Source organism: Pan paniscus, chromosome 15 (genome assembly GCF_029289425.2).
Source record: "Pan paniscus chromosome 15, NHGRI_mPanPan1-v2.0_pri, whole genome shotgun sequence".
Taxonomy (NCBI): Eukaryota; Metazoa; Chordata; class Mammalia; order Primates; family Hominidae; genus Pan; species Pan paniscus.
In genome coordinates, this window is record NC_073264.2 from 55,652,862 (window position 1) to 55,663,861 (window position 11,000).

Below are 11,000 nucleotides of genomic sequence, written 5' to 3' on the forward strand. Positions count from 1 at the left end.
GACTTTATTTGGGAAATAAAAAATATATAATGGTTGAATTAAGTTAATTTCATCATTCTGTATTCTGTCATATTTGCTGTATAGAAACAGTCTGTTGGGAAGCATGTTTATTCTGAACATGTTTAGCAGTGAATAAATAAGCACAATAATGATCTAAAGCGCTCAATTTTAAGATAGTATCCACTCTTTTTTTGCCTGCTTGCAGTCATCTTGTTTCCATCAAAGTCCCTGCTGCACCTATATCTTATATGTCTGGTCCCTGTATTTTCAGTAATTATAGTAATCTCCTTTCCTCATTATGTGCTAATTATTTTTTCAGTCTGGCAGTTGATTCCTATTAGGAAGTTAAAAGTATCTTAGAGATCTAAGAGGACTGAAACTTTGACAATCATCTGAGTATAATAGAAACTTAGACATGAAATAAACTTTTGATGAAATTGTATCATGGTAAAAATGTCCTTAAACACAATTGACTACTTTTCTGAAGTATTTAATATAGATTATTCATTAATAAACATATGGTAACATTGTTTTGTGATATTCGTAATATGCAAAGTACGTTCACAAACATTAACTTATTGTTTTCTTCCAACAACCTGGTTTCTTAGGACAGGGCAAATATTCTCCTTTCACAGACTGAAACAGAGTCAAGAAAAATCCCAGTCATTCAGGCAGTAAGAGATGGAACAAGAGCTTGACTCTGAGCTTTTTGTGTGTGTTTGTTTTTGTTTTTTGAGTTTATTTTTTTTTAGCAGGAATATCTTCCTGCAACAAGTGTACATTGAGCTTTGGAAGGTACAGCCTCTTTGGGAAATCTAGACCCTTCTTACTCATTTGCAGTTAAGCACCTAGGTTTTTGGTTTTTAATATTTTCAAACTGAAGTTCCATTGAGCTGAGGTCAGCTTATTTTTTCCAAGTCATGGGGAGCAGAGGGGAAGGAAATGGGGATATGTAGGTCACTAGAGACAAAGTTACAGATACATAAAATGAACAGGTCTAGAGATCTAATGTACAGCATAAAGACTATAGTTAATATGGTATTGCTTTTGGGATTTTTGGTGCTCTTGCCACATGCAAAAAAAGTGGAAGTAACTATGTAAGATGATGCGTATACTAATTTGCATTATAATAGTAACCATTTCACTAGGTATATATATATCAAAACATCCTGTTGTACACCTTAAATATATACAATAAAAATACAAAATACAAAAGTCATACCAGCAGTAGTGTATTTCCAGAACCTAGTACAGTGCCTAGGATATAATAGGGGTTCAATAAAGGTTTGATAAGTAAAAAAAAAAAAAAAAAAGTCATACTAGACAATGTTAATGAGCCTCATAGAGCTTGACAGCGAAACACCTTAGCTGTACATCCCATGCACCTTAGCGTGCATGAGAGGCCTTCTGGCTTCCTCCCTCCTTTCTCTCAGTTTCAGTTAGAGATAAATAAAACCTGTTAAATTGGTGTCTCCTATTTCTAGCTTCTTTGTTTTTGACCCTGTGTACTTGGGCAAGGAAGCCCTTCTGCCCCCACTGTGTGCCCCATCTCCTGAGTTTCTTGGGTTCTGTTCTCCTTTTTCCTTTGGTTCAGCACAAAAGGATCAGATCGCAGTCATTTTCCCTCCCAGCTTCCCCATTGCATTCCTTTTCCCTTCACTGATAGTGCTCTCTAGGTGCTCAGGGTCTTTTTTTTTTTTTCTAACTTTCTTCCCCTGTCCAAACAGTGAGTGATTGTGTATCTGTGTGGTAAAATATATATATTTTATATATAAAGTTTACCATTTTAACCATTTTTGTGTGTGTGTTTTCAGTTCAGTGGCCTTTTAGGCCAGAGAAGAGTTTGCTCTCAGGTCCCTGATCACACTGGATGAAGACTGTGTGGCCCAGCTGTAGTTGTGGGAGGCTTGGTCCCATAGGGAAGCCTGAGTGTCTCCCAAGGGTTAACAGCCATCTTCTCTTGTGCTTTGTGTATGTCTCTGTGTCTGGGTCCTTTTGAATGTCTTTTATTCTCATCTGTGGGCTCCCTCCTTTTTTCCTGTTAATCCTTGCTTCTCTTGTCTTATTTCTCAGATTGGGGGTAATATTGGCACTCAAATATATTTATTAGTGTATTTTGTATTAATGTTCTCTGTTTATAATTTTAAAAGCAAATGGACCATTTCCTATTTCTTTTTCATATGTGTTTTTTCAATATTGTATGTGCGTGTCAGGGACTATATTTTTTTAAAAAATTTATTTATAAAATCATTTTTATTTTAACAGCAAAGAATTATATTTAGGTAGTACAGTTAGGAACCACTTTGTTGTTTTAGAATAAAAAAAGGAAAGCAGGAATTGTTACTACAGAATTTTGACTTTAAAATTTTTTCATTTTTAGTTAATTACATTGGCTTTTTTTCAGTATTATTCAAATAATACATTTGTGGCAGGAAAAAAAATTAGAAAGTGTAGATAAGCCAAAAGGAGAGAAGTATAATAATCTGTATTCTATCATCCAAAAATAATCACTGTGAATATTTGTCTGTATCTTTCCAAATCTTTATATATGTAATTTTAAAAAAGGATAAAATTATACATTTTATACTATTTTGTGACCTGCTTTCACTTAGTAGTATATTCAAACATTTTTTCCATATCAAATATTTACCCACAACTACATATATAACTAGTATGATAATAGCTTCAGAGACTTTTAATATTAAATCAAATGACAAAATTGTTTTTTTTTTGTTTTTTTGTTTTTTGAGACAGAATCTCTCTCTGTCGCCCAGGCTGGTGTGCAGTGGCACGATCTCAGCTCACTGCAACCTCTGCTTCCTGGGTTCAAGCAGTTCTCCTGCCTCAGCCTCCCGAGTAGCTGGGTCTACAGGCACGCACCACCAAGCCCAGTTAATTTTTGTATTTTTAGTAGAGATGGGGTTTCACCATGTTGGCCAGGTTGATCTTGAACTCCTGACCTCGTGATCGACCCGCCTCGGCCTCCCAAAGTGCTGGGGTTACAGGTGTGAGCCACTGCTCCCAGAGGACAAAATTGTTAGTATGAAGTGATAACTACTATTTTCTACTAACCCCATCATTTTGATTTAGTATTAAAAGCCTCTGGTGCCATTACTAAATTAATAAATCTTTATAAACTTGTAAAGAATATTGTGTTTTTGCAACTAATGTAGGGTTTTAAAACTTTTTATTTGTACATAATTTCAAAAAGTTGCAAAAATAAAAAAGTAAAAAAGCACCCGTATACCCTGTACCTGGATCTCCTATTATTAACATTTCTGTCCTTTGCATTATTGTTCTCCCATTTATGTATGTATGTGTGTATTGATTGATTGATTGAGATAGGATCTTGCTCTATCACCAGGCTGGAATATAGTGGCACAGTCATGGCTCACTGCAGCCTCAACTTCCTGAGCTCAAGTGATCCTCCTGCCTCAGCCTCCTGAGTAACCGGGCCAACAGGAATGTACCACTGTGCCCGGCTAAGTTAAAAAAAACTTTTTTCTAAAGACAGGATCTTACTGTGTTGCCCTGGCTGGTCTCAAACTCCTGAGCTCAAGCAGTACTCCCACTGTGATCTCCCAAAGGGCTGAGATTACAGGCGTGAGCCACCACACCCAGCCTACCCATATGTTTATACATACACATATATATGATCGTATATATATTTTAAATCAATGATTTGAGAATAAGTTGCATACGTGATGATTCTTTACCCCTAAATGCTTCAGTGTGTATTTCCTAAAAATAAGGATGCTTTCTTATATAACCACAGTATAGTCATCTGCTTTATAAATTTAACATTGATAGAGTATTTTATCCAATTCACAACCAATTTTCTTCTCCAGTTCAGATTCTAGTCTAGAGCTAGATTTTGTATTTGTCGTGGATCTTTAGCTTCCTTTAGCCTGGAACATTTCCATACTCTGTCTTTTATGACATGAGCATTTTTGAAGGGTATAGTCACACACACACCCACACACACACACACACACACACACACCCTTTTTGTAAATTAAAACATTCTCATTTTGTTTGTCTGATTTTTCTTATGATCAGATCAAAGTTTTACATCTGCAGCCAGTGAGCTGCCCAGGTGATGTGTCCTTTTCAGAGTGCCACCTCTAGAAGCATGCAATGTTCTTTTCTCTAATTGCTCATGTTAATTTTGATCTCTTAGTCAAGGTGTTATCTAATTTCTCCACTCTTCTGTTTTTTTCTCCCCCTTGGTCTGTGAGTAGGCACTGTAAGATCATGTAAATATCCTGCTTTTTATTAAAAAAAATTTTTTGTCCTAGATTTAACATCCATTGATGATTCTTGCCAGATTTCATCTTTACTGTGATGGTTGCAAAATTATTATTTTCCAACTGCAGCCCTCCCTCCAGTCGGTTCTTGGCATTCTACAACAAGCAAGAGACTTCCTGTCTCTCCCATTTGTTTGTTTGCTTATCTGTTGTCTCTATGGCCTCATGAATTTTTCCCCCAGTGTTTTATAATTCATGGCTGAATTTAATTATTTTGACGCTCAAACTGCCATTTCCCTGCTTCCTGCCAAGACTGAGGGTTTGTAGTCAAACTGTGCCCACAGATTACTTGGATTAGTTCTCTCAAAAGTCAGAAAACCATATAAAGAAATATACTCATGTTGTTTTCTTCCGTATCCCTTCCACGCCATTCCCACACACCCCAGTCCTTAGAGATAGTTGTTGTTTTCCGATTTTTCCTCCCTGTTTTTTATTTTCTCTTTTTTCTTACGCAAAAGATAGCACATACTCTATGCTACATATGCTGTTTTGTACTTTGCTTTTTTTCATTTCAGAAAATCTCCTGGAAATCACTGCACACCAGTTTGCAGAGATTGTCTTCACTTTTTTTTTTTTTAATAGCTGCATGGCACTGCACTGTGTGTATGCTGTGCATATTCCATAGTTATTCTGCCAGTCTCCTGTGCTTGGACATTCAGGTGGTTTCCAGTATTCTGCAGTAACAAATAATCTTATGCTGAATAATTCATATATACATATCTTAATATTGTTGGAATTGTATGGTTGAAGTGTAAATGCATGTTGTTTTGTTAGATATTGCCATTGGAATTGTACCTTTTTGGAAAAAAACATTTCCACCAACAATAGAGTGTATTTCCACAGAGTGTATTGACAAGCTTTTGGATTTTTGTTACTTTGATGAGTGAATAATGGTGCAGTATTAATTTTAATTAAACATCTTTTAATATGGTCAAGGCTCATGTTTATATCTTTTTATGAATTGTCCGTTCATGTCTTTTGCCCATTTTTCTATAGGATTTTGGCCATTTTTCTTCAGTTTTTAAAAGTTCTTCATAAATTAGGAATATTAACCTTTAATTTGTGACACACCTTGTGAATATTTATTCTAGTTTGTCATGTGTTTTGACTTTGTTTATGGTGCTTTTTATCATGTATATTTTTAATTCTTATATAGTCAAGTGTATTTCCTCTGGGTTTTGAGTTGTAGTTAATGTCTTTCCTTACACTGTGACTAAAATGGAATTTGTTGATTTTCTTCTAGTACTTGTACAGTTTTATTTTTTACATTTAGATCTCTTATGTGTCTGGAGTTGATTCTTATGTACGGTATGAGGAATGCATCTAATTATATATTTTTCCAATAGCTATCCAATTGTCCCAATACTGTTTATTAAAAAAACTCTTTGGTGATTTGACATCACACCTTTATTATATTTTTGTACATAATTAGGTCTGTTTCTGGACTGTTTATCCTGTTTCATCCATCTGTCTACTCATGTGCCAGTACCATACTGTTTTAATTTTAAAGGCTTTGTAGTCTGTTTTATTATCTGATGGGGCTAGTCGCCCTCATAACTCTCTCTTTTCAGTATTTTTCTAGCTGTTCTTTTGTGTTCATTTTTCTATATGAGAATTTTAGAGTCAATGCATGTAGCTCTCTAAGCAAAAGTGTTTTCTCTGGTCCCTTTACATCCAAGCTTCTTAAAAGACTGTTCAATACTGATTTTAATTCCTCTCCATTTCCTTCTTTAGTCCTCTCAAAGATTCCTTTGTCCATTGTGATCACATTAAATTTGTAAATTTGAGTACAATTAAAATAACTCTGCCAAAAATATGTCAGTAACTGATTCCTCTGCAGTGATTATGATTTAATCAGATTGACGTACATTTTCTAATTTATCAGCCTTTTATTTTTGAGAAGCATTTTTCTTTTTTTTTGGCAGAAGACAGTGTCTAGAAGCAGTTGAAAAGCATTTTTCACATATTTGTGAAATAATATAAAGATTTTAAGTACTGACCAGTGTTCAATTTTTATTTTAGATTTCCATGGTGTCAGTGATTCATATTCCTGATAGGACTTATAAACTATCCTGCAGAATATTGTATCAATATTTACTCTTGGCTCAAGGTCAATTTCATGATCTTAAGGTAAGTCGTACTCTATAGTCTTATCTCTGTCTCTTTTGTTTACAGAGTTTCAAAGATTGGCCATTTATGGAAAGATGATTATATTTTTCAGTTAATAATTATAGAAGATAACTAACTATTCTTTGCAATTGAATTTGCTAGCTCATAAATTTTAAGCCGCTTCTTATGACCCCCAGTTTTAAAGAGTAATTGTTATTTATAATAATCTTTAAATTTATTTCTTTGATTTTCAGCAACTTTTCATGTCTGCAAATAATAATTTCACTCCCTCCAACAATTCCTCTTCAGAAGAAAAAAACACAGACAGAAGTTTGTTGGAAAAGGTGGGACTCTCTGAAAGTGAAGTTGAGCCATCGGAAGAGAACAGCAAGGACTGTGTTGTTTGCCAGAATGGGACTGTGAACTGGGTACTCTTACCATGCAGACACACATGCCTGTGTGATGGCTGTGTGAAGTATTTTCAGCAGTGCCCAATGTGCAGGCAGTTTGTTCAGGAATCTTTTGCACTTTGCAGTCAAAAAGAGCAAGATAAAGACAAACCGAAGACTCTTTGAAGACATCGTAACACTGAAAAGTACACTTTCTACTAAAGATGCAGAAATTGATGATCTTGGAATTCATCATAACATGGAATCTACAGTACTGACCATCAATGAAAATTCTATTTTAACTTCATATTTGTATGGTACTTGGATGATAAAAATTAATTATTCCTTTCTGCTTAGTGAATGAATACTGGAATCCGTCTGTGTTGATACATAAAAATTCATTCAACTCTTGAAAAGAATCTAAGAGTTTGGCCTTTTATTAGCTAGATTTCCTCTCATGTTAATTAGAAAAATCATTCTGAAAGGCAATCCATTGAAAATTTGAGGAGGTTAAATTCTTAAGATCACTAAATGTTTTACCTTTGATGTAATCGGAGTGCAATTAAGAAAAAACTTAATTCTACTTAATTTTGTGCTCCCTAGTTTATACAAAGGAGTTGGAATGAGCTTCTTTAGCTCTTTTCCTGAAATAACAGCTTTTATAAATATCCATCTGTTTGGTTTCTAATGTCCCTTATTATAGTTACATAAATACAGGTCATAGTTCTAAATATAGGTTCTTAAATCATAAATACAAGATATAATTCTTGACTGTTCTCTGTGTATTATAAAATGATACTCATCTATAGGAGGCAGATATATAAAATTCAGATAATAAGATTTTTTGGATAATTAAATTTATTAAATTGATAGTCAAGTGTGATTCGATTAGCAGAATGTGATCTCCAGGGAAGATCTGTGAGACCTTTAATGCCTTACCTTAGATTTCTGCCTGTACAGCAAATCCATCCAGAACTGAGGTGGGAGGTGGAGGTTATAGAGCTAGAAAAATCACTAAAAGAAACAAATAACTATTTTTTTTTAGTGTATTTTTATTCCAAATAAACCCTGTATTCTTCTGAATAGTAAATTACTTTATTCTTCCATTGTTCTGTCTTTGTAAGAATTGAGAAACTTGGTAGGCAGAAAGGCCCCACCCTTTTCTCTTTCCAAGATAACTAAAAGAAAAAGGTAAATCAGAGCTTTCCATGTTTTCAGTGAGAATTATCATAACTCACCAAGAAAGCAGATCATGGCAAATAAACTGTGACCTTCAGGGAGATTTTTCAAGCCTCTTTTTGTCCTGTTTGTATTAAGAATAATGCCTTACCTTTGTATCTGCATTTTTATATAATTCCATTCCAACCAGGTATAGCACTCTGAAGAAGACATTATCTATTCTCCATTATATAAACCAAATCAAACTTTCATCTACATTCACTAGCTATGTAATAAATACCTTCTAGGAGCCAGATACTTGTTGAGAGTCTGGGCTACAAAGAATCAGGCAAGACTCCTGATGTCAGGTATTTGAGCATAAAAAGAGCATTGATGGCTAATTAGAACCCCCCAACTTGCCACTCCCCCGCCCCGCCCCGAAGTTCCTAAGACTCTGTTCCAACCCTGCCACTGGAAGCAGGGTAGTCCAAAGCTGCAGTCCCTGCTGCCCTTAAGCTGCAGTCCCTGCTGCCCTTAACTAGCAGTATAACAATCTTGAAAACTCTGTCATGTAAATTGGGGGAATATTCAGACTCCATCCTAGCTCTGCTGCCTCTCTATAGATCTCTTTGTACCTTAACTGTCCTAGACACTTAGTTGGTTTCTCATCAGAAGTAGACTCCACCAAGCCTGCATTCGTATTCCATGTTTCATAACTTCGTTTGTAGTAAAATATACATATATAAAACTTACCATTTTAACCATTTTAAGTGTAAAATTAGTTGACATTAATTACATTCACATTGTTTTGCAACATTCACCAGTATCCATCTCCAGAATTTTTCATCATCCCAAACTGAAACCCCATGCCCATTAAACAATAACTACCCATTCTCCCTCCCGCCAGCCTCTGGCAACCACCATTCTATTTTCTGTCCCTATAAATTTGACTATTCTAGGTACTTCATGTAAGTGGAATCATACAATATCCTTTTGTGTCTGTCTAAACTTCCTATTTCTTAAACATTCATCCATGTCAGCTTACATCAGAATTTCATTCCTTTTAAGGCTGAATAATATTCCACTGGATGTGAATGCCACATTTTGTTTGTCTATTTATCCATCGTTTTAATAACTTAAAGATAACTTGCCTTTAGTTCTTGTTGTAGCTGAAGTAATTGTAAATATGAAGAATTTGGTAGGTTGTCAAGTAAAAACAAGTACACTGATTCCTAGGGGCTTGTGTCAGAATTTGTCAGTAGATGCGAGTAGTGACATTTTGTGAGAACAACTATAAATTTATTTCAATGGATTATTAGATAAAATATTTGCTTTATATAGATGCTATTTTTCAGAAGTAGCAGCTTTTGGAACCAGGGCAACATCTAAGCAGACTTGACAGGTGAGTAGCCACCTCCTCTTTCAGTGACCCTTTCTTCCCAACTTAATGGAGCCCATTGCAAAGCCATATAGTTTAATTGCAAACCAGGCCTTCAATGCTTCTCAACAATTCTTTAGTTTAATGGACTCCCTACTGAACTCCCAAATAGTTATTTCAGACCTCTCCTACTTTTTTCAAGTTCTGTATCCCACCACTATTATGTCACCCTCAGTAAAGAACCTTCAAGATGTAGTATGGTGTGGAGGTTATGATGGGCCCCGAAGTCAGATAACTTGATTTTAATTCCAGCTCTGTCACTTAATGGCTAGTCGCCTTGGAGAAGTTACTTAACCTCACTCTGCCTCAGTTTCCTTATCTATAAAGTGATGATAATAGAACCTGCCCACAGGCAGTTGAGAGGATTACACCCATGAATATGTGTAAAGTGCTTACACTTGTGACCTCCATAGTAAGCCCCATGTAAGATTGGTTCTACTGTCATTTCTTTGCTTAGATGTTCAAAATCGGTAGACTTTTTTTTTCTCTTCCCAAAGAGAAGAGATGTATTATATCTCCTTTTGAGGCTAACACTTTACTTATTGTGTTGATTTCATCCCTGCTTGCCCCCGAACTCATTTGATTACTCATTCAATAACTAAACAAATAATTATTGAGTGTCAAAGATATTATACATCTTTGGTCATTGGAGATACAGGAATGAATAAAGTAGGCAAAACTCCTTTCCTTCATGGAGCTTACATTCTAGTAGAGCGAGAAAGAGACCAATTAGTAAAAGAGGATCAGGTGGAAGTAAGTGCTATGGAGGAGATCAAAGCTGGGATGGGTAGGCAGGGAATGTGAGGGACACAGACTGGGTTACACTGTATTTGAAGGCCTCTTTAGGAATTTTGGTGGAGACCGGAAGGGGGCCAGGGAGTAAGCCAGTTTGCAGTGAAGAGGTCTTAATGACTGCAAGGCTGGGAGTTGGAGTTTACTGAGATGGGGATGATTGGAAAAAGAGCAAGTTTGGAGGAAAAGAACAACTGTGTTTTTGTTAAGTTTTAGATGCCAGTTAGAAGTCAAGTAGAAATGTCAAATAAGCAGGTGAATATACTAATCTAGAGTTCAGAAAAGAGGTCCAGGCTGAAGATATAAATTTGAGGGTCATTAGCATGATATTTAAAGCCAAAAGACCACGTGAGAGCGCCAAGGGAGTGAGCATAGGAATAGAAGAGGCCCATGGTTTGACACTTGGGATACTCCAACATTCAGGGAGATTAGGGAAGAACCCATAGACTGAGGAGTAGACAGTGAGATAGGAGGAAAACTAGAAGAGTGGTCTTAACACGGATCTATTTCTTCTTAACAGAATTGAATGGGTAAAACAACAACCATTTTATTATGCTCAGAGATTCTGTGGTCAGGCATTGGCGCAGGCTGTGGCACAGATAGGCTTGCCTGGAGCCTTATTTGGGAAGACTTGAATGGCTAGTGGGGTAACCCAAAGGCCTGAAGGCTAGAATTATCCGAAGGCTTCTTTACTCAGGTATTTGGTGCCTGGGCTGTGATGATGTAAAAGCTGGGCTGAGCTAGGACAACACATGGCCTTTACATGTGGCTTGGGTTTTGTGACAGTCTGGTGGCTTTAGGGTAGTC

The 11,000-nt window shown here is 36.0% G+C and overlaps 1 protein-coding gene across 3 annotated transcripts in view; it reads left to right on the plus strand.

Moving 5' to 3' along the window:
• CGRRF1 (cell growth regulator with ring finger domain 1) overlaps positions 1 to 8,085 on the plus strand; it is a 32,736-nt gene extending 24,651 nt beyond the window's left edge. For 2 of the 3 annotated variants that reach the window (XM_003831696.5, XM_055097602.2), the window contains 2 exons: positions 6,330 to 6,437; positions 6,671 to 7,895. In XM_003831696.5, coding sequence (XP_003831744.1) covers positions 6,330 to 6,437; positions 6,671 to 6,991 — 429 coding nt within the window. In that variant the 3' untranslated portion in view covers positions 6,992 to 7,895. Of the gene's footprint in view, positions 1 to 6,329; positions 6,438 to 6,670 lie in introns of all 3 variants that reach the window. The other variant, XM_063596070.1, reaches the window with a different exon arrangement.
• Positions 8,086 to 11,000: the final 2,915 nt, after the last annotated feature.